This window comes from Tursiops truncatus, chromosome 2, assembly GCF_011762595.2.
Source record: "Tursiops truncatus isolate mTurTru1 chromosome 2, mTurTru1.mat.Y, whole genome shotgun sequence".
NCBI classification, from domain to species: domain Eukaryota; kingdom Metazoa; phylum Chordata; class Mammalia; order Artiodactyla; family Delphinidae; genus Tursiops; species Tursiops truncatus.
Window position 1 is genome coordinate 86,017,912 of NC_047035.1, and position 26,053 is coordinate 86,043,964.

Genomic DNA, 26,053 nt, shown 5'->3' on the forward strand with positions numbered 1-26,053 from the left:
GCGTTTGAACCTGCTCTTTCCCTGAAGCTTAACATCTACGTGTCCACCTCATTGTCCCAGAATTTATAACCCAAAGTCTACATAGACGTTCCTGTAACCCTTGATGTCTTTAAACTTGTTGCTGCTCAGATTTGCTTGGATCTGCCTTTGGCCACTCTTGAAGGGGACAGTCTCCAGAGTGAGGCTGGCTCTGTGATGGGGTTTGAGGACTCCAATGCTGCAGCAGAGAAAGGAGAATGTCAGAAAACCATAGGATTATGATAACCCCACAGTCCCTTTCCACGCAGCAACCAGGCCTCCCCTTTCCCTGTGTCCAGAAAGGACAGTGCTACCCCCAGGATAAGATGGGAGGGAGGGCGGAGCACTCACAGCACTCTCTGCCGTCTCCTAAAGAGACCACTTCCTTCCACAGTCAGTACACAATCTTCAACCTGCTCCGAGAGAGGGTTTGAAAATATCACCTGTATGAAGAGTGGCCAGTTCACAATGGCTGCTCCTAAAGCCTGAACAGGGAAATCCAGAGAGGAGGGAGCAGAGAATTAGTCTCATCCCCCGGTTCACCAGGCATTTATGGAGGGCACTGTTCCCTAGATCTGTTCCTGAAGAGCTGGATTTCCGTGGCCTGTGTTTTTCCAACTATGGACAACTTAATGGGTTGTCATTAACATTTTAAAAAATGAAATAGAAGAGAATATCAGTGTACATCACAAAAGATATTGTTACATGAAACTTTTACTTCACTTATACATGTATGGATGTTTGTGTAAAATATTTCTACTCAGCCCAGCATATGGAAAGGTCTGATGAGTTGGGAGTCTCCAGTAATATTTCCTCTGCTCCAAGGATTTCATCCAAGTGTGAAATAAGCAAGAGCTCCCAAAGGATTCTCATGCATAATTTGAGTGGATAGAATATTTTTTGGCAATTTTTGCTGGTTTCTTCTTTTTGCAATCTGACTCCATCCCTTCCTACCCTCGTATCTTAACTGGCTTGATTTCTTTCTTTTTTTTTTTTTTTGCAGTACATGGGCCTCTCACTGTTGTGGCCTCTCCCGTTGCGGAGCACAGACTCCGGACGCGCAGGCTTAGCGGCCATGGCTCACGGGCCCAGCCGCTCCACGGCATGTGGGATCTTCCCGGACCGGGGCACGAACCCACGTCCCCTGTATCGGCAGGCAGACTCTCAACCACTGCACCACCAGGGAAGCCCAGACTGGCTTGATTTCTTTTCACACCAGTGCGTGAGTCAAGAGCAAAGGATCATTTGGGGCATAGAGAGAAGGAAGTAGCCTCAGGAAACTTGAAGGCACCTTTGGAAACCCTCCCTAAAACAGACTCCAGTGGCTGGGCTTGCCAGACACACCCCACCAGGGGGCACCCCAGGCTCACTCAGCAGGGTCCAGGGGGCTACTTGGCACTGGGGAGACAGCACTGGCAGGAAGGGCCCTGTGAAGTCTCCCCACCAGAATGTCAGAGAAGGAGGGGTCCTTGGAGGCCATCTGGTCTAATCCCATCATTGACAGTTCAAGATGCAGAAGCCCAGGGGCTTGTCCAAGGATGCACAGCCAGGAAATGGCAAGTCAAACCTAAGCTGACCTTTGTTCGCGCAGTGCTTTTCCCCCTCTCAGGACCCTCCCATTTGAGCCCGTGTTTCCTCATGTTGACCCTGGGGAAGGCCTCTCATGGTGTAAGAGGATGGAGACAGAGTGTGTTCAGATAAACCTCCCGCTCCTGGTGGGAGGTTCCTGGAGGCCACAGAAGAGGCAGGGGACAGGAGGGGCTGCTCTCCTGAGCAAGCTCTCAGGGGGCTCCCCCACCGCCCCCGGCCCAAGCTGGACCCAAGGAGCCCTCAGGTCACACGCAGGGCTCTTGCCTACATTAATCATGATGCCGGGACAGGCTAAGGTGATGATCTTGTTCACCACGGTCTTCTCGGGACTGCTCTTCTCTTCACCCAGGGCACTGATGCGGATCAGCTTGTCTGTGGACAGGTACTGGCCATACTGGGAATAGGGGATTTTGCAGGGATAGGTCTTTGCTAGGGAGAGAACACAGGATGAGGTGAGACTCGCTGGGGAAATCAGCTGGGCCTGGGTGGATCTGGGGACCCTTCTACAGAGAGGAGGGGGCCAACCTGTACTGATCCCCAGTAAAGTAGGTACTCGGTTTTCAGATGGAGGGGCTGAGAGGTGAAATGGCTTGTTTAGGGTCATTCTGCTGGTAAATGGGTGCACTGAGGCTGTAACCAAGGTCTGGATGACTTCAAAGCTCAGGCTTTCCCCACTAACCCAGGCTATATTCCTTGAAGTAGTAAAGAAAGGATTGGAGAAGAAGGAGGAGGACAAAGGAAAGAAACAGAAGGAGGAGAGGAGAAGGGAGGGAGAGGGAAGGAAGGAAGGGAAGGAGGAAGACTCTGTGCTGGAGGGGACACTAGGAAGACCAGTGTCACAGGGGTCTGCCCCCAAACCCTTGTTGGCTGGCTTGACCCCACTGGCATTTCCATAAGCCACTGTGTTCACAGACTGTCCCCATGCCCATACCCAGAGCCCATACCTTCTTCAGGAGAGAGTGTGATGAAGGCTGTGTCCTGCCAGAATGGGGGCAGGGGGCTGCCATCATGCAGCAGAGACTGGGCACTCAGGTTCACTTTGAGGTCCTTGAACTGGGGCGCCGTGTTGAGGGCCAGCAGGACAAACCTTATGTCCCGGCCCATGTCGGGTGGGTCGAGCAGCTGGAATGTCAGGGAGACCTGGACAACATCACTGGGCCGAAGGGAAGGCGTAGCAAGGCTCCTAGGACTGTCCCTTGGCAGCATGGACCTGGAAGTTTGTTTGGAGGGAGCCTTGGGACCTTCCAGGCTTCAGCTTCTGAAGAGCCTTCAGAATCACCTGCCTCTCCTGGAGGGAACCTGGGAGGACAGAGCACAGAACCAGCTGTGGGCCAGGCTGACCCAGAGGGTAACCCTTGGCTGAATACCCTCCGTGAAGGCTCCACCAGGGTGTTAAAACCTTCATTTCCAATAACAAAGGCTCCTTACTAGTCATCAAGTCTTTCCAGGAGTCACACTCTGCTGAGCTCTTACACCTTTCATCTTCATATCAACTGTGAGAGAGATGTATTACTATTATTATTATCATTCCATATACAGATGAGGAAAATGGGGCTCAGAGAGGTCATGTCACTCGCCCAAGTCACACAGCTTGCACAGGGCAGAGTCAAGTGGAAACCAAATTCATCTGACGTGAAAATCTGTGCTCACGACCACTGGACTCTATCCCGTGTTCCCCAAGGGAAAGATGAAGGCTCACAATGCAGAGGAATAAACCTTAAAGACAACAGGACATGGTGTGATTTTCTGCTCCAGGACCAAATTATGGGTCAGTTGAAGACTAATTCCTGGAAATTGAGAAACTGAGAAGCTACGGTAAAAAAAAAAAAAAAAAAGGAAATTAAGGAAGCCGAGTTTCCAGAGTACCCAGGCTTCAGTCCTGGGCAGGCGCTGTGGCCAGGATGTGCAGGAACACTCATCCATGCTTCCCTAATAATCCCAGCAGCTGCCTTCACTGAGCACTTACTGGTCCCCTCAGTGCAACCCCACAATCTCCCCAGGCTGAGGCCACTCTTCTCCCCTCGCTCTGGGGTCATTCTAAGCCTGGATCCAGGCAGAAGAGGATCTTGCAACATTGGCTTCAGTAAGAGTGAGCCCAGAGAGGTGTGAATCAGACTTAGCTCATCTGTGGGCTGCTCGACCCCCAGATTCTGCCAGTCCAGTGGGAGGAGACAGAATGCTATCTGACTGAACAGGACACTCAGGCCCACTGGAAAATAGCTCCAACCACCCCCTGGACCCCCGGCCCAAGTTCACAGCAGAACCCTGTGGACCTCTGTAGCACATGCTGTCAGTGCCCCACTCACATCTCCTTGGCACTTGCTGTGTCAGTGCCCACGTGCCCTAATTTCAAATTCTAGCACCTGCGGCTCTTTGTGGCTTTCTCTGCCACCAGAGCTGACTCCGCCCATGTGTGGAGCAGGCCAGGAGTGCTAGGGAAGTTACGCCCCCTAAGGAGCAGCCCTCAACCCCTGACTGAAAGGAGTTGGTGGATGAAGAGCCTAGGCCCCTTGCCTCATGGGTGGGATGAATCTGCGGTGTTGTTCTACACTTTACACTAAATCTCTGATAGGGTTGCCAGATCTAGCAAATAAAAATACAGGGCAGTTTCATTTGGATTTCAGATTAACAAGAACTAATTTGGGCCATGGTTAGACAACAGCATTCTTCGTCCTGCATTTTCCCAGGTCACCCCACTGGCAGGGCCCCCAGCAGGACTGAGGCCCAGCAGCCCACAGTGCTAACCCCGCCTGACAAGGTGCTCTGCATTGGCTTTCTTCCCTTCCCCGCCTCCCTGGCTCACTCTCCTTCCTTCCAGTAGTTCTTTTTTTTTTTTTACATCTTTATTGGAGTATAATTGCTTTACAATGGTGTGTTGGTTTCTGCTTTATAACAAAGTGAATAAGTTATACATATATCCCCATATCTCTTCCCTCTTGCATCTCCCTCCCTCTCACCCTCCCTATCCCACCCCTCCAGGCGGTCACAAAGCACCCAGCTGATCTCCCTGTGCTATGCAGCTGCTTCCCACTAGCTATCTACCTTACATTTGGTAGTGTATATATGTCCATGCCTCTCGCTTTGTCACAGCTTACCCTTCCCCCTCCCCATATCCTCAAGTCCATTCTCTAGTAGGTCTGTGTCTTCATTCCTGTCCTACCCCTAGGTTCTTCATGACATTTGTTTTTCTTAAATTCCATATATATGTGTTAGCATACGGTATTTGTCTTTCTCTTTCTGACACTTACTCTGTATGACAGACTTTAGGTCTATCCACCTCATTACAAATAGCTCAATTTCGTTTCTTTTTATGGCTGAGTAATATTCCATTGTATATATGTGCCACATCTTCTTTATCCATTCATCCGATGATGGGCACTTAGGTTGTTTCCATCTCTGGGCTATTGTAAATAGAGCTGCAATGAACATTTTGGTACATGACTCTTTTTGAATTATGGTTTTCTCAGGGTATATGCCCAGTAGTGGGATTGCTGGGTCATATGGTAGTTCTATTTGTAGTTTTTTTAAGGAACCTCCATACTGTTCTCCATAGTGGCTGTACCAATTCACATTCCCAGCAGCAGTGCAAGAGTGTTCCCTTTTCTCCATACCCTCTCCAGCATTATTGTTTCTAGATTTTTTGATGATGGCCATTCTGACTGGTATGAGATGATATCTCATTGTAGTTTTGATTTGCAGTTCTCTAATGATTAATGATGTTGAGCATTCTTTCATGTGTTTGTTGGCAATCTGTATATCTTCTTTGGAGAAATGTCTATTTAGGTCTTCTGCCCATTTTTGGATTGGGTTGTTTGTTTTTTTGTTATTGAGCTGCATGAGCTGCTTATAAATTTTGGAGATTAATCCTTTGTCAGTTGCTTCATTTGCAAATATTTTCTCCCATTCTGAGGGTTGTCTTTTGGTCTTGTTTATGGCTTCCTTTGCTGTGCAAAAGCTTTAAGTTTCATTAGGTCCCATTTGTTTATTTTTGTTTTTCTTTCCATTTCTCTAGGAGGTGGGTCAAAAAGGATCTTGCTGTGATTTATGTCATAGAGTGTTCTGCCTATGTTTTCCTCTAAGAGTTTGATGGTGTCTGGCCTTACATTTAGGTCTTTAATCCATTTTGAGCTTATTTGTGTGTATGGTGTTAGGGAGTGATCTAATCTCATGCTTTTACATGTACCTGTCCAGTAGTTCTTGAATCTCCTCAGTGATAAACCACTTGTCCTCAGGATCCCTCACCAAAATAGCCACAGAGAGAACGGGGGTGGAGGGGATGATCGCCAGTACCTTGGATGTGTTCAGTGCTTGTCTCTCAGGCTCAGACTCTGGAGCTCCTCTGTGTTGGCCCCAAAGGCCGACATGGACACACCACAGACACCCACTTGCTGGCGCTCCCAGGAACCTCAGGTACCCCCGCCCCCGCCCTGTGTAGTCATGAATCACTCCTGCTTGGGTCCTGCCCCTCACCCTGCTTCTGGCCCTCTTGGACTGCATATTTTTGCTTGGCTCCCTGGTGGTTGAAACTGGTGGTTTGTCTCAGTTTCCAGGAATCAGTCCAGCTGACTGATGTAGATGCCCCTTGCTCTTGCTGGCTTGGGTCAGAAGACCCTGCTAGGGCTCCCATCTCTCAGAATCATCCTCTGCACAGGGTGGACGTAGGAGTGAACATTTGGCCTTACATGGGCCTCGGTGCTGGCTGTGGTCTGGCCTGTCCTCCAAACACCCAATGAAACGTGAATCAAACAATAAGCTAAATGAAATTAATAAAATTAATAGAGAGTTTACTCAATCCCCTGCCATCTTCAGTGGGAGGCTGATTTTTCGGGAAGGCAGGCGCAAGGAATTCATACACTGTTGATGGGATGCCTGTCAGTGGCCCTGCAATCAATGTGACCATCTTGTGGAGGGTGCTCACTGGCCTGTGGGGAGTGGGGTGGTGGTGGGCATGAGGAAGTGAGACAGTGGGGACACCCCAACTGGGACCTTAAAACTGAAGGGCTGGGCTTCCCTGGTGGCACAGGGGTTGAGAGTCCACCTGCCGATGCAGGGGACACGGGTTCGTGCCCCGGTCCGGGAGGATCCCACATGCCACGGAGCGGCTGGGCCCGTGAGCCATGGCCGCTGAGCCTGCGTGTCCGGAGCCTGTGCTCCGCAATGGGAGAGGCCACAACAGTGAGAGGCCTGCGTACCGCAAAAAAAAAAAAAAAAAAAAAAAAACCTGTAGGGCTGAGGAGACAGTGGGCCTGGGTCCTGCCCATCCACACCCCAGAGGGCTGCCCCAGCTGGCAGAGAGGTTCTCTGGGGTAGTGGGGAAGGTGCCTACAGGGATTGGTCGTACCTTCTCCGTACTTGCAGTTTTCCGTGACGTCATCCCGCTCATCACTCTGGATCCTCTTGGTGCTGATAAAATTGCCAACAGAATTGGTGTCCAGGTGAAGTTTCTGCTCCTTCCCTCCAAAGACCAGCCAGGCCATGCAGTCAGCATTTACCATGGAGAAGGCGAAGGCTGTGTCCTAGTTCAGATCCACCTCTCCTTCTTTGATGGCTCTGATGGAGGCAGGGCCGTAGCAGTAGAGGCCTAAAGGGGAACAGGGGGGCCTCAGTGGGCTGTGACTGCAGGGCCGGGTGGAGTCGGGTCTGTTTCTGTGGGAGTGGGCTCTGCCTGTCCTCCCAAGAGCCTCACTGTTGCTCATCTCCTGAGGTGTGGCGTCCAGCACCTGCCAGCCTCTGTATCCGGGAGGGAGGTCATTCCGGGCCATCCAGCACTCATTCCAGACGTGGAAATTCCTGAGGGAGAAGCCAGAGGAGTGGGTGTCACATGAAGCTGAGGGAGAGTTTATGATGCTCAAGTTCTTTCTGGAGCAAGGCAGGGGGCGATGTGTGATGGACGGCTAGATAGAAAGACAGGGCACCACAGGCCTGCACCCCTCCGTGGGTGACAGGTGACCGCTCTTCCTCCTGTGAGCCTCAACTTGCCTGGAAAAGAGCTTTCCTCTCTTTGTAAATAAGAGTGAAGGTTTCCAGAGGCAACGGAAGTTAAAAAACCTTCACTCTCTCTCAAAGAGACCCTTGAAGCCCTTTCCTGTATGTGCTGCTGACTCACAGAAGCAGTCACAGAGGCAGAGGTTTTTTTGTGTCCAGAGGTGAGACTTCAGGCCCTCCTGTGGTCAGAGCCACAGGCTGAGTATTAAATGAAGGAGGTGACAAAGGGGAAAACTCCCCCAGGGCAGAGAGCTCTTGTGATGTGACAATTCTAGACTCAGAAAATCATCCTATTTGTGTTCAGCTGCCTCCCAGCCTTCGGGGCTGGGGCTAGCAAGCCCTGGGGCTGGTGAAAATGGGGGTGAGGCATGAGAGGGCAGCAGGCTCATAGGTACAGTCCTGGCCTGCTTCCTGCTGGTAGGGTTTGCCCTAGAAAGAGAAGGTGTCTCTCACCAGACACTGTCCTTCTTACTCTCCAAAGTCCTGCCTGTGTTGTCATTATACTCATCTACGATCAGGTTTCCGTCTGTGTCGTGGCCAGAGTCAAAGTTGGTGATTACTTGGGTGGGGATCCCCAGGCACCTCATCACTGTAGAAAGGACAGAAAAATCTCCTGTGGGCTGTGGATTCCTGGACTTAGTTCCCTTAGGCTCAGGGAAATCATGCATTTGGCAGGCAGGAGCTGCCTGGGGCACTGGGTTGGCGACACTTCCAACTTCCCTCCCCACCTTCTGAGCTCTTCTCCCTGGGGCTCCACACAGAGGTTAGGCAGCTGGTTGCTCAGACAAGCACTGCCAGGGCCAATAGAGGGTCTAGCAAGTGTTGGGTTCCCCTGCCCCAGCCAGTAGGGTGGGAGAGGCATGCCTCCTTTGGCAAGACTCAGCAGCTTGACTTGCCTTGACAAGCATCCTTGATGATCCTTGCCTGAATTAATTATTATACTGGTGGTACCAAAATGATTATATTCTAACACTGTCATTTCTTCTACCTGTATTAGCTGGCATTCTTCTATAAAGAAAAGCATTTCAATCCCCCTCTCCCATTTTTTGGTATTGTTATGGGTTCACATATTTTTTTTTTTTCACTTCAGCAGAGGTTATTTTTAGACATTTGCTTGGTTTCTAATTTTTCCCCTGTTGTAAATAATACTGTGATGGACATCTCTGTAGATCAATTCTACTTTTCCCCCTTTGGGACAGATTCCAAGAGGTAAAATGACTGAGTCAAAAAATACAGATATTTCTAAGGGTTCTTCACAAATACTACTGTCATTTTAAAATGTTTATAATTTTTAGTTTAGATACTTATTTATATTAAGCATTTATTTGCTTATAGATTTTAGTTTAGGCTCCTTCTTATATTTTGGCACAAAGCCCTTCCAGGCTGGGGTGGGGACACATCCCTGGATGCAGAGAAGCCCAAAGGGGGAGGATGCACTTCCTTGGAACGGCAGGTCTGCACAGATCTGCAAGGAATGGAGGGCAGGGAGTGAGCAGAGCTGACAGTGAATTGTAGGTGGAGGTGACACAGGACCGCCTCGGAGGGGAGGGTGAAGGTGGGAAAAGCTGCCACTGAAGGAGCATGAGACAGGAGTGAGGCGAGAGCATGCAAGTGACTCAGGAGCATTGCATGGGCACATTTATGTTAAGATTACAGTCAGAAGGGTGTATAACACTTACGGTAATAAGAGCACATGCCAAGGAGGGGTGGGCAGGGAGAGCAAGGAGCAAGCCTCCATTCTTCACCATGATTGATGAATTCATGAAGTGCCAGTGGTGTTGTCAACTCCTGCCAGACATGGCGGGATGGGCACTTTTCCACCTGAGCACAGGTCATTGGTCTCATGGCGCTCTGAGTTCTCTGCTAGACATGGTACATGGTGTGTAATGATTTGTTTATGAGTCTGTCTTCCTGAGGGCAGGGATTGTGTGATAGTCAGCTTTATCGTTATACAACCATTAACAATACAAGGCAGGTCTGTATTGCAGAAACGTAGTGCATCTTTGCTGGATGGGTGAATGAATGTCTTGAATCTTTTGTCGATTCTGGTGATTTCCGACTTCAGCACAGCACCGTCACTGTGTGCTGTGCTGTGGTTACCAAGCTTGATTGTCGGTAGAGCATAAGCTTTGAGTGGTAATGGATTTGCACTGATCCATTCTCACCACTTCCTCATCGTGCCTTGTGAGAGGACTGGGATAGGGGACAACAGCTGTCGCAGTGAGGCAACAGAGGGACAAGAATTGTTTCTTACATAGGGAGAAGGCCAAGGCTGTAGCTCCGGTATCACACGAAGGGAGCTGACAGCATTCAGATCTGCACAGTTGTGCACATACATGTTTCACGGGGTTTTGCCCCGTCTGTCCTGCTTTCTCTGTACCCCCGCAAAGAGCTCCTCCTGTCTTGTGGCTTCATCTCTCACTCCTTGCCCACGACTCCTGAATTTGAATCTTGAGCCTGCATGGACACCTTGCCGTCACTAAGCACATCCCCAGCCGAGCTTGTCTTTCATTCTTTCCAAGCTTCCTTGCCAGTCGATGACATCGTCATCCTCATAGGTGCCAGGCATGGTGCCAATCACTGCACAGGCATAATCACACTTAATCCTCTCCACAGCGCTGTGATTATCCCACCTTTGAAGAGGAAAAACCTGAAGTTTAGAGAGGTTGAGGTCACATGGCGGGAAGAGGAGAGCCAGGGCAGGATTTAAACCCACATTTCTCTGATCTCAAAACCCCACTGCAACTTCACTAGACGTCCCAGCAACGCTGGGAAGGCATCATTCTCAAAGCGCCTTCCTCTGTGCCGTTTTCACTGACTACTCCATGCCACACTAATCTCCCTTCCCATGCTCTCACTTGATTCCAGCCACCAATGCCACACATTTTATCAATGCATGAAGCTCTCTATGATCTCATATATTTATCTTATCTTGTCAGCCAGATTACAAATCCCCCTAGAGTAGGGCTCAGATCAAATACTTTTCTTGCGTTTCTTCATTCCTAGCACAGTGCTGCCCAGAGTAGATGCTCATTAAATTCATGTTGAAGTGAGTTTTCTTTAACCTCACTTCTGCAGGCTATCAGTCCTGATGCCTCAGTTTGACATGAGACTCACGTGACTCTTTCATGGATAATTCGGTGGGAGCTGAGTCCCTCGTAAAAGAGAAACCCTTATGGGGGAGAATTTTCAGGCAACAGAACATCACTGTCCCTTCTGTTCCCTTGTTACAGAGCAAGGCATCCAGGCTACTTCATAGACCTCAGGGCTGAGGGGTCTGACGTTGTCACAAGGAGTGGACGGCCAGGACAGGAAAAGCCTAATGACTGAGAGAGACCTATGGAGCAGTCAGACATGAGCACTGAAGGAAGGTAGGTCAGGGATTTCTCTGAAATTCCCAAAGTAACAGCCAAGTAAATTGATGTCAAGGAAACATCTGTCCAAAAAATTATAATCGTATCTTTGATGCATGGAAAATCTCCTTTTTGTGATTTTTCTTTAGGAAGCTTGAAGTCAATATGCTGTTGTTATTAAAACAGGTAATACAGGGAGGAAGGGCTGCAGAGGGGAGAATGCACTTCTGAGTCAGACTGGAGTCACGTGGTCACCTTAAGCCTCAGTTTTCTCATCTGTGGATTGTAATTAATGGTACCTACTTTGCAGATGGTTGTGAGCACTGTAAAGTAACCAGCATGTGCCTTAAGCACAGGGGATGCTGGCTAAATGGCAGCTGCTAGCATCGTTCATGCAGCAGTATAGTCTAGTGGTTACAGCCAGCCAGACCTCAATGTGAGACTAGCCCTGCCACTCAATTTCCTCATCTGTAGAATGGAGATAATGATAGAACCTACCTCTAAAGCTCTTCTGGGGAATCAAACAAGGTGATCCTGGTTAGAACTTACTGAATTCTCACTGTAGCCAGGCATTATTCTAAGCGCTCTCCATGTATGGACTCAGTCAGTCCTTTCAATAACCCGACGAGGTAGGTACTATTAATTTCCCCATCATATGTCTGAGGGGACTGAGGTACAAGTTAAATGACTTGCCCAGGGTTACTCAGACAATTAATGGTAGTGCTGGTATTTGAACCCAAGCTTCACCATTACTCTAGGCTGTCAAGGTTTTAGCACAATGCCCGGCACCAAGGAAGTCCCCAGTGTCAGCTATTGTGATTGTTAAAGAATAATAATAATTTTTAACAACATGCTTTGGCAACTGTATTGGATTAAGGAGTTTGACTAAATCCTTGACTTTTAGTGGAGGATTGAGGCTGGGTCTTATCCATCTTTATAACCAAGATTATTAGAAGCACAGTGCCTAGCATAAGGACTCAGTATGTGTTGTTGGATGAATGAATGAGTTTTCCAAACTGATAGACGTATTTATTAATGTAAAACATGGTGGCCCTGTTGGGGAAGGCTGGTATTGATGGAGCTGCAGGTGGACCCGGCCACGTTTGACCCACTTTGCCCAACCCTTTGCTTCCTAGGTCACCAAAGCGCCGTGATTCTCATAAACATTTTAATTGGCCTGCTCTCATACCATAATCTCCATTCACTGGCTCCATCTCTCTCACCAACAAGTTCCAGACAACCACACCCAAACCCCTGACCCTCTCCTTCTACACACACGCACCTGGCCCATTAGACTCTAGGCTCTTCCAGGCCCAGGAAGGCTCCCTCTCTCACATATACAGGAGTGATACATTCTCTGCCTTCAGTCTTACGCCTGATCCCTGGATGACTCAGACATCCCAGTTCACCCAAATGTCTGTGACTCTGGGCATCAAAGCTGTCGAATTCCTGGTTTCTTACCCCTGGGCAATCAAGGCATCCGACTCCAGATGGGGCTGTGCAGCTGCAGAGGAGTAGCTCCCCCTCGCCAACCCATATGAAGTCATCCTGTGTGGGTGCTGACAGAAACCTCCTGGTGCCCTTGGACAGGGAGCTGGCATCTGCTTCTTAGCAGCCTGGGGCTCCACAGGCTTCCTGCGAGAGCCTGGAGATGGGTCCAGCGCGCGTGCGCACACACACGCACACTGCACCAGCCTTTGCATACAGGGAATTTCTACACAAAAGGCCTGAGCCCTCAATAAACACCAAATTGTGGGCAGATCTGGCTTCCCTGGATTAGACTAGAGAGTCTTGTGAGAAAAAGCCATACTTGACCTCTTTGCCCAGCCAACAAGAATAACTTCCTGATGGTGGCCCAAGGCAGGTACATAGATACGCCTGCCAGAAGGCGGAGAGCCGGCCTAGGCCTGGGGGCAGGCTGAGGACCAGAAGCAAGTGTGGCCCTGAGTGAAGCAGAAAGCCTCCTCTTGCTACCTGCAGTATATAACTCATTTCCAGGTGTGCCCTCCCTCAACAGCCTCCTCCCCTGCCTTCAGCTTGCTCCTCTTGTCACCAGCAAACCCATTTCCAGTTGCCCTCTTTCCCAGTACCAATTTTTAAGCTTTTCTTCTACTAATGTAGCATTCACTCCCCCTCTGAGAAGCTGATCTCTCTTGGTCCCCCTTCCCCTGACTCCCTGGGCTGAATCAGGCCTCCAGGCCCTCTGAACATGTGACAACTCTAGATTCAAGGTCATTGTTCTTCGTCTGCCATCTTGCTCTGGCCCCGTGGCCCATACCCCTGCTCAGACACACCTTTCCCTCCCATGTATGCATCTTCATCAAGCCCATTCTCTGTGCTCAGAAAGGACACTAATCAGTTTGTAAGTTTTCTAATTACTTGGCCTCTCACCTCTTTCCTGTCTTAGACCTGGACAATTCCCAGCCAGGCTCTTAAGAGGATTCTGTTAGGTTTGTCCAAGTTCAAAAGAAGGGAAGGGCGCCAGGTTCTGAGAAGTGTGTGGTTTCCCCCTCAGAACCACCCTCTGAAATGAGCTCAGATATGTGAAGCCTGAGGTCACTGATGAGACGTTTTGCTTCCTTGCAAATGTCCCTTGGTGGGAACTGTGTGAGATTTCTGGGACAAGAATGGTTCAGAGGGTTGCGACATGAGCCATTGTATTTTTTATCTTTCCGTGGGGCCCTTTCCACTCCCTACCTGTGCACATGACAGCGGCAAAGACCCAGCACTGCCCGTAGCACACTGGCTGGCAGACTGTGGCATGCCACTGCTTTAGGATGGCCACGCTGCCCGTCCACTCCACGGGGTTGATGCCGTCTGCGTAATTCTCGCTCCGGTCTCCATTGAGCACCCCACGGTCATCGTTGCTGTTGATCTGAAGAGAAGCCATATGTAGAAGCATTAGAAGCAGCCTTTTCCTCAACGAGATGTGAGGTGTGGGTTGCCTTTGCAAGGACCCTGGGCCTGAGATGCAGGAGGCTTTGATCTCATTTTACCTGCTGGGGAAGGGGTGAGGGTGGGAAGCCAGCTATTCTGACTTGTGTACCACTGTTAATTAGTGTATTATTCTGTTTCTACCCACCCTCTTAACCCCTCCATGCCCCATCCCTGCAAAGCCAGAGCTTGGCTCTAAGAGCAGAAATTTAGAAACAATGAGACTATTTCCCAAACCAGAGCTACACTTAGTCTTTCCCAAAAAATGCAATTTGGAATTAATGAAGGTGATGGCCCACATCCAGCTCTTTCAGAGCTCAGCTGAGAAAACCTGTTACCCACATTCTTTCATCAGTCTCATCAAAAATGGCTTTGCTGGAGGGCCTCTGCCTCTCGACTCTTCATTCCCTCACTGCAGGGGCAACCGTGAGTGGGCAGGGCACCCCTGCACAGCTTCCGCCCTCCCTGGACATGCCCTGGGTGGGCAGAAAGAGACCCAGCCTCCCCATGGCACACACCACTCTGCTGACGTGGACGGGGCTGCCCCGCAGGGCCTAGTCTGTGGCTGGGTCAATCTGGAAGTTCAGGCTCTTGTCTAGCAGCTCCAGGCAGATGTCTATGATATTCTCTTCCAACTGCGAGAGGAGATGCAGAGAGGCAAGGTGCCCAGACTTGGCACACGTGAGATGAAAAGAAATGCATGACCCACCCCTCCCAGCTGTCCAATGGAGTGCGTTTGTGGAATACAAGCCCATTTGGAAGGAAACTGTGTCTAGCAGCACAGCTATGGACTGCCCTGCCTCTGGGGCAGGTACAGGGTCTCAAAGCTCTGGGGTCACAACTCACCCAGTTTGTAGGTCCTGCCTGTTAAATTCCTGTAGTTTTTCCCAATGAGTCTGACTGGCTGAAACATCTGTTTCTCCCTCTTCTCCCCTTTAATCCCACACTCATGGAGCTCCTGGGATGTTCTTGCTAAAGCCACGTTGCCTCATCTTCCACCCGCACCTGCTGACCCAGCTCATCACTGGCAGCTAGTGCTGAGGTGATGGCCCCGACTTGCCACAGCACCTGTGATCCAGTGGGGCTTTGGATTGACCAATAGCATGTGAGTTATGGAAAATTTTTAGCGAAGGCAGGCTGACTCCGTATCCTTCAGGCTTGTCATGAACACCACTTCCTCTGAGGCTTTCCGTGAGCCAGGTTTTTCTCCACGGCCCTGACCACGTCTCTTACTCATCAGACTCTGTTACAATGCGGTAGCCAAGGTCTGTCCTGCCTGCCTGACTGTATGCGTGTTTCTCTCCAGTTGTTCTCACAACTCTACCCCCAGACCTGGCACAGTGCCCAGCACATAGTAGTGACTCTGTGCATCTTTGTTGAATGAGAGTAAACGACAGTGTTCCATTTATTCCCATGGTACACTGGGCAATAATCAGGATTCGGAGGCTTCTCTGATCCATTATCCCCAGGGGACAGTTTGATTGGCTCACTTTTCTGCCTTAAAATGTTCAACGGCTCCTGTGGCCTACAGGATCAAAGCTGTAACCTCCTCTACAAGGTGCATAAGACCCTATCTGATCTGGCCCCCTTCTACCTCTCCAGCCTCATGTCTCAGTAACCCCCCGCCGCCTCACCGTTTTTTGCTCCAGCAACACCAGATTCCTTGTAACCCCTGCAGCAGGCCAGACCCTTTCTCACCTTTGTGTCTTTGCCCACGCTTCCCTCTGACTGGGATATTTTCCCCCTCCTTCACTTGGCTAACTCAGTTCAAGCACACCCTCTCCCAGGAAGCTTCCCTGGCACCCCCATGCCCAGCCGAGTGCTCTTCCTCCAGGCTCCCAGAACACCCTCTGCCTGGCGCTCAGTCTTTACATACCCCACTGTGTAATAAGCGACCTGCTTATGTGACCAAGTCCCCACTTTACTGTGGGCTCAGGGACAGTGTTTCATTCATTTTCATGCTTCTGGCACCCAGTGCCTTGCCTAGCACTGAGCAGGCATTCAATATACGTTCACTGAAGAAGAGAGAGAGAGAGAGAGAAGAACCCAGGGCTCAGAAGGCATCAACTCCTCACTTCCAGGATCCGCATCTGCCCATGGTGCGTGAGGAGCTGGGGATGTCAGTTGGGACCAGTTGAGGCTGCCATGTCTCATCTTGACTATAGCCACCCCAGGGGCCGAGGCTAGGCCTGATGCTACATATGTTGGAGTTCTATTTGGGCAAGTCCAGGAGAGGGACCCATATTAAACTGATACCAGCTCTACAAGCCCCCTGCTCAGGATTTTCCAGGCAACACCCCTTCTGAGAAGCCAGAGCTGGCCCTCTCCCCTGCTACCCCGAGAGTGTTTTTGTGCTGGGGCTCAGCCTTAAGAATCCTTTCCCTGGCCTGGCACTGGGCTTCCTGCTGTCGGCTGAGCTTTCAGCGAGAGGCAGGCTTTCAGTAACGCAGGAGTTGCAGAGCATTGCAATTAATACGATGCAATTTTTACAAATAAAATCGCATGTTTTAGAATATGCACAGAAAACAAAATGTAGAGGAACATACATTTTGCTGGTGACAGTGCTTAGAAAGACCTTCATATTCTAGGCACCTATTTTTGTAATGTTTCTCTATAAAGTTTTTAAAGCAATTATGTATTACTTCTTAAAAATTTTATACCAATTTTATTTTTTTATTGTAGTATAGTTGGTTTACAATGTTATGTTAATTTCAGATGTATAGCACAGTGATTCAGTTATATATATATATATCCTTTTTCAGATTCTTTTCCCTTATAGGTTATAAATTAGGAGCTTGGGATTAATATATACACACTGCTATATATAAAATAGGTAACCAACAAGGACCTACTACATAGCACAGGGAACTATACTCAATATTTTGTAATAACCTATAAGGGAAAATAATATGTATTACTTTTTAAATTTTTTTGCCTGTGCCCCATGGCATGTGGGGGTCTTATTTCCCTGACAAGAGATGGAACCCATGCCACCTGCAGTGGAAGCATGGAATCTTAGCCTGAATCTTAGCCTGCTTCCTGGTGTGGTTACTGCTGGGTTCCTCATACCCTTTGTGGTTCATGCTGGGTTCTCATCCCCTTTGAGATGTGGGCCCTCTGGTTTGAGGTGGTTCCTGTTGGGTTCCTCACCTTTTTATGATGTGGGCCCTTTGGTGTGACATCGATCCATCGTTTGACATCGTTGACATCATTTCCATCCTCTTTGTGATGTCGGCACTCTCGTGTGAGGTGTTTCCTATTGGGTTCCTAACCTTTCTGTGATATGGACCTCCTTGTGTGAGGTGGTTCCTCCTGGGTTCCTCATCCCCTTTGTGATGTGTGCCCTCTGGTGTGAAGTTGTTCCTGCTTTGTTGCTCCTCCCCTTAGTGATGTGTGCGCTCTGGTTTGAGGTAGTTCCTGCTAAGTTCCTCATCCCCTTAGTGATGTCGGCCTTTGGTGTGAGGTAGTTCCTGCTGGGTTCCTCATCCCCTTTGTGATGTGGGCACTCTGCTGTGAGGTGGTTCCTGTTGGTTTCCTCACCTTTCTGTGATGTGAGCCCTCTTGTGTGAGGTGGTTCCTGCTGGGTTCCTTATACCCTTTGTGAATGGTGGTTCTGAAGTGGTTCCTGCTCTGTTGCTCATCTGCTTTCTGATCTGGGCCCTGTGGTGATAGGTCATTCCTGCCTGGTTCCCAACTACTTTGTGCTGTGGGCCCTCTGGTTTGAGTTGGTTCCTATTGGGTTAGTCAACTTTTTATGATGTGGGCCCTCTGGTGTGAGGTGTTTCCTTCTGGGTTGCTCATCCCCTTTGTGATGTGAGCCTTCTGATTTGAGTTGGTTCCTGTTGGGTTGATCACCTTTTTATAATGTGGGCCCTTTGGTGTGAGGTGGATCCTGCTGGGTTCCTCACACCCTTTGTGATGTGGGCCCTCTGGTTTGAGGTGGTCCCTGATGGGTAGCTCACCTTCTTGTGATGTGGGCCCTCTTATGTGAAGTGGTTCCTGCTGTGTTGCTCATCCCCTTTGTGATGTGGGCCCTCTGGTGTGAGGTGCTTCCTGCTGGTTTCCTGATCCCCTTTGTTATGTGGCCCTTTGGTGTCAGGTCGTTCCTGCTCGGTTTCCATCCCCTTTGTGATGTGGGCACTCTGGTGTGAGGTGGATGCTGTTGGGTACCTCACCTTTCTGTGATTTCGGTCCTCTTCTGTGAGGTGGATCCTGCTGGGTTCCTGATACCGTTTGTAATGTGGGCCCTCTGGTGTGAGGTGCTTCCTGATGGGTTCCTCATCCCATTTGTGATGCGGGCCCTCTGGCGTGAGGTGCTTCCTGCTGGGTTCCTCATATCCTTTGTGATGTGGGCCCTTTGGTGAGCGGTAGTTCCTACTGGGTTCCCATCCCCTTTGTGATGTGGGCCCTCTGGTGTGTGAGGTGGTTCCTGCTGGGTTCCACATACCATTTGTGATGTTGGCCCTCTGGTGTGAAATGGTTCCTGCTTTGTCCCTCTACCCCTTTGTGATGTGGGCACTCTGTTGTGAGGTGCTTCCTGCTGGGTTTTTCATCCCCTTTGTGATGTGGGCACTCTGGTGTGAGGTGGATCCTGCTGTGTTTCCATCCCCTTTGTGATCTGGGCCCTCTGGTGTGAGGTGGTTCCGGCTGGTTTCCTCATCCCATTTGTTATGTGGACCCTTTGGTGACAGGTGGTTCCTGCTCGGTTTCCATCCTCTTTGTGATGTGGGCACTCTCGTGTGAGGTGTTTCCTATTGGGTTCCTAACCTTTCTGTGATATGGACCTCCTTGTGTGAGGAGGTTCCTGCTGGGTTCCTCATACTGTTTGTGATGTGTGCCCTCTGGTGTGAAGTTGTTCCTGCTTTGTTGCTCCTCCCCTTAGTGATGTGTGCGCTCTGGTTTGAGGTGGTTCCTGCTGGGTTCCTCATCCCCTTAGTGATGTGGGCCCTTTGGTGTAAGGTGGATCCTGCTGGGCTCCTCATCCCGTTTGTGATGTGGGCCCTTTGGTGTGAGGTGGTTCCTGCTTGGTTTCCATCCCCTTTGTGATATGGGCCCTTTGGTGTGAGGTGGTTCGTGCTGGATTCCCTTCCTCTTTGTTATGTGGGCCCTCTGGTGTGAAGTGGTTCCTGCTTTGTTGCTCTTCCCCTTTGTGATGCGGGCCCTCTGGCGTGAGGTGCTTCCTGCTGGGTTCCTCATATCCTTTGTGATGTGGGCCCTTTGGTGAGCGGTAGTTCCTACTGGGTTCCCATCCCCTTTGTGATGTGGGCCCTCTGGTTTGAGGTGGTTCCTGTTGGGTTCCTCACCGTTTTGTTATGTGGGGCCTTTGGTGTGAGGTGGTTCCTGCTGGGTCCCTCATCCCCTTTGTGATGTGTGCCCTTTGGTGTGAGGTGGATCCTGCTGGGTTAATCATCCCCTTTGTGATGTGGGCCCTCTGGTTTGAGGTGGTTCCTGTTGGGTTCCTCACTGTTTTATTATGTGGGGCCTTTGGTGTGAGGTGGTTCCTGCTGGGTCCCTCATCCCCTTTGTGATGTGTGCCCTTTGGTGTGAGGTGGATCCTGCTGGGTTAATCATCCCCTTTGTGATGTGGGCCCTCTGGTTTGAGGTGGTTCCTGTTGGGTTCCTCACCGTTTTATTATGTGGGGCCTTTGGTGTGAGGTGGTTCCTGCTGGGTCCCTCATCCCCTTTGTGATGTGTGCCCTTTGGTGTGAGGTGGATCCTGCTGGGTTAATCATCCCCTTTGTGATGTGGGCCCTCTGGTGTGTGAGGTGATTCCTGCTGGGTTCCACATACCATTTGTGATGTTGGCCCTCTGGTGTGAAGTGGTCACTCTGGTGTGAGGTGGTTGCTGTTGGGTACCTCACCTTTCTGTGATTTGGGCCCTCTTGTGTGAGGCACATCCCGCTGTGTTTCCATCCCCTTTGTGATGTGGGCCCTCTGGTGTGAGGTGGTTCCTGCTGGTTTCCTCATCCCATTTGTAATGTGGACCCTTTGGTGACAGGTGGTTCCTGCTCGGTTTCCATCCTCTTTGTGATGTGGGCACTCTCGTGTGAGGTGTTTCCTATTGGGTTGCTAACCTTTCTGTGATATCGGCCTCCTTATGTGAGGTGGTTCCTGCTGGGTTCCTCATACTGTTTGTGATGTGTGCCCTCTGGTGTGAAGTTGTTTCTGCTTTCTTGCTCCTCCCCTTTGTGATGTGGGCCCTCTGGTTTGAGGTGGTTCCTGTTGGGTTCCTCACCGTTTTATGATCTGAGCCCTTTGGTGTGAGGTGGTTCCTGCTGGGTTCCTCATCCCCTTTGTGATGTGGGCACTTTGGTGTCCGGTGGTTCATGCTGGATTCCCTTCCCCTTTGTGATGTGGGCCCTCTGGTGTGAAGTGGTTCCTGCTTTGTTGCTCCTCCCCTTTGTGATGCGGGCCCTCTGGTTTGAGGTGGTTCCTGTTGGGTTCCTTACCGTTTTATGATCTGCGCCCTTTGGTGTGAGGTGCTTCCTGCTGGGTTCCTCATCCCCTTTGCGATGTGGGCCCTTTGGTGTGAGGTGGATCCTGCTGGGTTCCTCATCCTCTTTGTGATGTCGGCCTTGTGGTGTGAGGTGCTTCCTGCTTGGTTCCTCATACCCTTCGTGTTGTGGGCCCTCTGGTGTGTGGTGGTTCCTTCTGGATTCACATCCCGTTTGTTATGTTGGCCCTCTGGTTTAAGGTGGTTCCTGCTGTGTTCCCATCCCCTTTACGGTGTGGGCCCTCTGGTTTGAGGGTGTTCATGTTGGGTTCCTCACCTTTTTGTGTTGTGGGCCCTCTTCTGTGAGGTGGTTGCTGCTGGGTTCTTCATACACTTTGTGATGTGGGCCACCACCAGGCAAATCCCTGTATTACTTTTATAATAAAAAGATACGTAATCAAAGCAAATAACTAGGGACATCCCTTGTGGTCCAGTGGCTAAGACTCCATGCTCCCAGTGCAGGGGGCTGGATTTGATCCGTGGTCAGGGAACTAGATCCCACATGCCGCAACTTAGAGTTCACATGCTGCAACTAAAGATCCTGTGTGCTCCAACTAAGACCCTGTGCAGCCAAATAAATAAATATATATATATATATTTTTTTCAAAAGCAAATAACCAAAGAGCAAATAGTAATGGGGAGGGAGACGCACTGCTGCTCATCAGCCGTGCTTCTGGATGAGATGTTCCGGGCACAAGTTTTCCTCAGTGTGACAGAACTGACCCTAGGGAGTGTCGCCTGGTGTTGTGAGGATTAAGTAAGCGTGGCAGCTGGGCCCCCGCTGGAAACACAGTTAACAAACAAAAAACCAGCCGCCATCATGGCCGTTGTCACTGTTGTCCCTTCATCTTCACCCTCTTACTTAGTGGAATTCCTGAGTGTGTGCCTTCAGCTGTCCTTCCCCCTTAAATCCTGTTGTCCTAATCAGACGTGATCAGCAAAGAACACCTTCCAACTTTCTATGGCTGCTCCCCTAGCTCCCAGGAAGTTGTGGGGTCATGTCTCACAGCTTCCTGGTGCCGTTTAGTCCCCACTTGTCAGCAGTTCTGGGTGAAGCTTGCATGAAGGGCACCCTCCCATCTGGTCCTCCTCCCCTCTCCCTAGGAGCCCAGGGCCCGGATGGGCCATGAACAGGGCTGAGACTCACCTGTCCATAGTTCCAGGGGCAGGGACAGATCCAGTTCTTGTTCCTTTGATAGGAAGCCGTAATCATTCACGACATACTCCTGCCTCTGGGGTTCACCGTCCAAGGAGACAGCGTCTCCTGGGAATCAAAGTGGGAGGACACAAAGCAGAAAAGTCATGCCACCCTTCCTGTTCCATTCCCACCCCCAGAAGGCCCAGGGCCATGGAAACTGAGCTCTGGGGAGAGAACCCGGTGACTCCAAGAAGGGCATGAGTGAGGCGTCTTGGGGAGGCCCATCCCCTACCCACCATCAACACCAGCAACAGGCTCAATAGGAACATGGGGTAGAAGTAAAAGTTACCTTTGGTGGAATTTCTTGGTTTACAGAGTACATTTACCTCCTAGCCCCATCTCAAGGTTGAGGAAACAGGCTCAGAGTGATAAGAAACTTGCCCAAACCACACATATGTAGAGTGAAATTTGAACACAGAGCCCATGTGAGTCCATGTTCCCTTCCCTTTCTGCTACACTCAACTAGTCCTGGTGGGAAATGAGAAAACTGGAACCTAGGGGTTGGCATTGACCTCAGCATTCCTTCTGTAGGAATTTATTCTAAGCAAAGTATTTAGAAAGTGCACAAAGATTTAGATACTTAAGCTGCTCATCTGAGTGCTGTTTATAACACTGAAAAGTTGGAAACAACCTAAAGGCCCTGTTCTTAGGGACTAGTTAAATGATCATCTCCATCACAGAATTCTGTACACTATTAATATATGGGTGCAAAATTGTATATTTAGACAGAAATCTACGTTTGATATATTAAGCTTGAATAGGTTACATAATGTGTAGGGCACGAATTGACTTTTGTTATAAACATATGTGTATGAACAGAGGATTTTGAACCCTATTCTGAAAGATGTTAGCAGTATTTTTTTTCTTTTTGCCTATTGGTGTTCTCTAGATTTTCTGGAATGAACATGTCCCTTTTATGATATAAAAAGAATTTTCTCTTTAAAATTAAGAATGAACAAACAAAAGGCCATGGGGGCAGATGTCCTCCTTGCAGTGTCCTGGAACTGTCTGGAAGCCCTGCCTGAGCGTCAGGTGATGGTACCCTCCCCCCTTCCTCAGAGGCAGCCTCAGACAGTCTGAGGGGGGGCGTCGCTGGTGGAGAAGGACTCCTGGCTGACATGCATTTTATCAGGTTTTGGACCAGTGTGGTGAGAGCTGCAGGTTCATGGTTGAGAGCACGCACATCCCTCTCCATAGTGGGGAGCAGCAGTGGCCTGAGACAGGGTGTGTGGGGCTCCCCAGCCAATATCTTGGCCGTGGTGATGGGGGAGCCACTGATCCTGATTTCAGCCCCTACCAATCCCTAGCCCCTATAGGTTCTCCCTGGGACCTGGGTGGGGCACAAGACTGGAAAGAGAAGGCCGCACAGGCATCACTCTCCTCCCCACAGCTCAGGGGGGCCCTCAGTACAAGTCGGAAACCCCTAGTCTTGGAGGCCGGGAGATATGCGTGTGTGTGTGTGTGTGTGTGTGTGTGTGTGTGTGTGTGTGTAAGAGAGACACAGAGACTGGGAGAACAGAGAGACAGACAGACAGCTGTCCTCCTTGATTCAGTGGCAGTGCCTCTTCACCGGGCTGATAGGTAAGAGTTCTGAGCCGTTCAGCGACAGGGCAGTGAGAGGTGGTGAGAGATGTTGAGGGTTCTGGGTTCTGGCACGACCCAGCAGGCCCCCTGGGGATAAGGTTGGGGGAGAGGGAGGAAGGGATGCTGGGGCGTCTTTTTTTTTTTTGACATCTTTATTGGAGTATAATTGCTTTACAATGGTGTGTTAGTTTCTGCTTTATAACAAAGTGAATCAGTTATACATATACATATGTTCCCATATCTCTTCCCTCTTGCGTCTCCCTCCCTCCCACCCTCCCTATCCCAGCCCTCCAGGCGGTCACAAAGCACCCAGCTGAGCTCCCTGTGCTATGCAGCTGCTTCCCATTAGCTATCTACCTTATGTTTGGTAGTGTATATATGTCCATGCCTCTCTCTCGCTTTGTCACAGCTTACCCTTCCCCCTCCCCATATCCTCAAGTCCATTCTCTAGTAGGTCTGTGTCTTTATTCCTGTCTTACCCCTAGGTTCTTTATAACATTTTTTTTCTTAAATTCCATATATATGTGTTAGCATACGGTATTTGTCTTTCTTTTTCTGACTTACTTCACTGTGTATGACAGACTCTAGGTCTATCCACCTCATTACAAATAGCTCAATTTTGTTTCTTTTTATGGCTGAGTAATATTCCATCTCACACCAGTCAGAACGGCCATCATCAAAAAATCTAGAAACAATAAATGCTGGAGAGGGTGTGGAGAAAAGGGAACACTCTTGCACTGCTGGTGGGAATGTGAATTGGTACAGCCACTATGGAGAACAGTATGGAGGTTCCTTAAAAAACTACAAATAGAACTACCATATGACCCAGCAATCCCACTACTGGGCATATACCCTGAGAAAACCGTAATTCAAAAAGAGTCATGTACCAAAATGTTCATTGCAGCTCTATTTACAATAGCCCGGAGATGGAAACAACCTAAGTGTCCATCATCGGATGAATGGATAAAGAAGATGTGGCACATATATACAATGGAATATTACTCAGCATCCTTTAAGTCAGAAGTAAGGCTTGGTTGAGTCTGGCCTCTGCCCCCAAAGCCCACCAGACCCACTCCCTACTCTCATCCCTCCCTGCCCTTCTTCCTGCTCTCTCCTCCTGGCTCGCCCTTCCTTCTGCCCACACTGTGTCTGCATGCCTGTGGAACTACCCCTGCCCCCAGGCAGATTTAGAGGATGGGAATTATTGGACATGTGGTGCTAGGACACTCTCTGTAGCTTTGTCTGTCTAAGACTAACACTAGAAACAGCCAAAATGCCCATAAGTAGGGGACTAATGAGAAACATTTGGTACATGCAAACAGTGGAGTGATCGTAGCTATTAAAAAGAATGTACTGATAGGAAAATATGTCCAGACTTGGGGATTGACTGGGTTCGGTGATTGGAAGAGGGGGATAGGAGAGGGAGGGTTCTAGAGACAGGCCGAGAAGAGGAAGCAGGAGTTGGGAGGAGGGGACCTTAGGGTCAAGTCTAACCAGCTGGAGGGAGGCCCCTAAGTGGAAAAGGACATCTCGGCCTAGCAAGGGAACTGGGCAGGATGGTATGACTAAGAAGGAATGAGTAAAATGGAGTCCTTCGATATGACATGGGAGTGGACCGGTCTGGAGTGGGAAGGATGGTTTGCCATCAATACCCATGACCGAGATCTGGGACGGAGAAACTGTCCCGGAATAAGTAGGCAGGACCGAATAGGTAGCCCCGTGTCCACCAGAAATGAGATGGACTTACCCGCTACCTGTAGCGTTACCCTGGACTCGGCGAGGGTGATGGGGGTCTTCGAGTCCGGGCGCCGTTAGTCGTCAGCCAATCCCAGCAGTTCGAATGGTAATGCCGTTGGGTCGGCCTGCCCCCCGCGTGGAGACGCTGAGGGAGGGCCAGTCGTAGGGCAGTCACTCTTCCAGTGGCCCGTAAGCCCGCAGCTGGGACAGGGCTTAGAAGGGGGATTGGGACATTGGCGAGCCCAGTGGCCTTTTTTTCCGCATTTGAAGCAGGCCCCCGGCGGGGTTGCCTTTTGCGGACCCCGTGGATGCTGTGATCCATGGGAGATTGCCGTCCTTAGGGCGGCTACAAGAGCTTGGGTTTGGAGGGCCACCTTCTGGTGCATCCGAGCCTGTCGGCTGGATTCTGCCAAATCCTCAAGGCCATTGTAGACTTTAAAGGCCATCTTTACCAGATCTCGAATAGGGGTTTGAGGGCCGTCTTCTGCCTGTTTTAATTTCTTTCGGAAATCAGTCTGGGGCTGATTGGGTGATAAAATGGGTGGCTAGGACCGCTGCCCCTGCCGGGGTGTCGGGATCCAGCCGGGTGTATAGAGTTAAAGCCTCTGTAAGGCGATTGAGAAAGATAGCTGGATTTTCGTTAGGTTCTTGGGTTATCTCTTTTCGTTTCTCAAAATTGACTACCTTATGAGCGGCAGCCTGCATGCCAGCCAGGAGGCGTTGGATCATGAGGTCGCGCTTACGACGGCCATCTTGGCCATCCTGATAAGTCCAGCCTGGATCGGTGCCAGGTACGGCAGTCGCTCCGACAGGCATGGAGTTGTCGGTAAGGTGAACCTGATCTGCATGGTTTCGGGCAGCAGTTTGAATTCTTTCCCTATCGTCAGGGGTCAGAGTAGAAGATAGGATCACAAAGATATCGTGCCAGGTTAGATCGTAAGCTTGAGAGAGGTAGCGAAATTCTTTGATGTAGCGGGAAGAGTCGGCAGAAAAGGAGCCTAATCGCTTTTCTATTTGAGTGAGATCTTGGAGGGAAAAGGGAACATGAACTCTAACTAATCCTTGCGCTCCTGCTACCTCCCTCAGAGGGCAGAGGAGATTTGGATCTTGGGAGTCGTGAGAGCGTGTATGTGCACTAATTGGCGAAGCAAGGGGCGTGGG

At 50.0% G+C, this 26,053-nt stretch overlaps 1 protein-coding gene across 1 annotated transcript; it reads right to left on the reverse strand.

Annotated features, from left to right (window-relative positions):
• TGM5 (transglutaminase 5) lies at nucleotides 1–25,338 on the reverse strand. Its single transcript, XM_073799901.1, is given in 12 exon segments — nucleotides 1–217; nucleotides 370–503; nucleotides 1,877–2,037; nucleotides 6,950–7,189; nucleotides 7,295–7,398; nucleotides 8,047–8,182; nucleotides 13,644–13,822; nucleotides 14,388–14,515; nucleotides 21,521–21,572; nucleotides 21,574–21,637; nucleotides 24,903–24,948; nucleotides 25,267–25,338. Coding segments are annotated over 12 exon segments (1,470 nt in total). The 3' UTR covers nucleotides 1–63.
• Nucleotides 25,339–26,053: the final 715 nt, after the last annotated feature.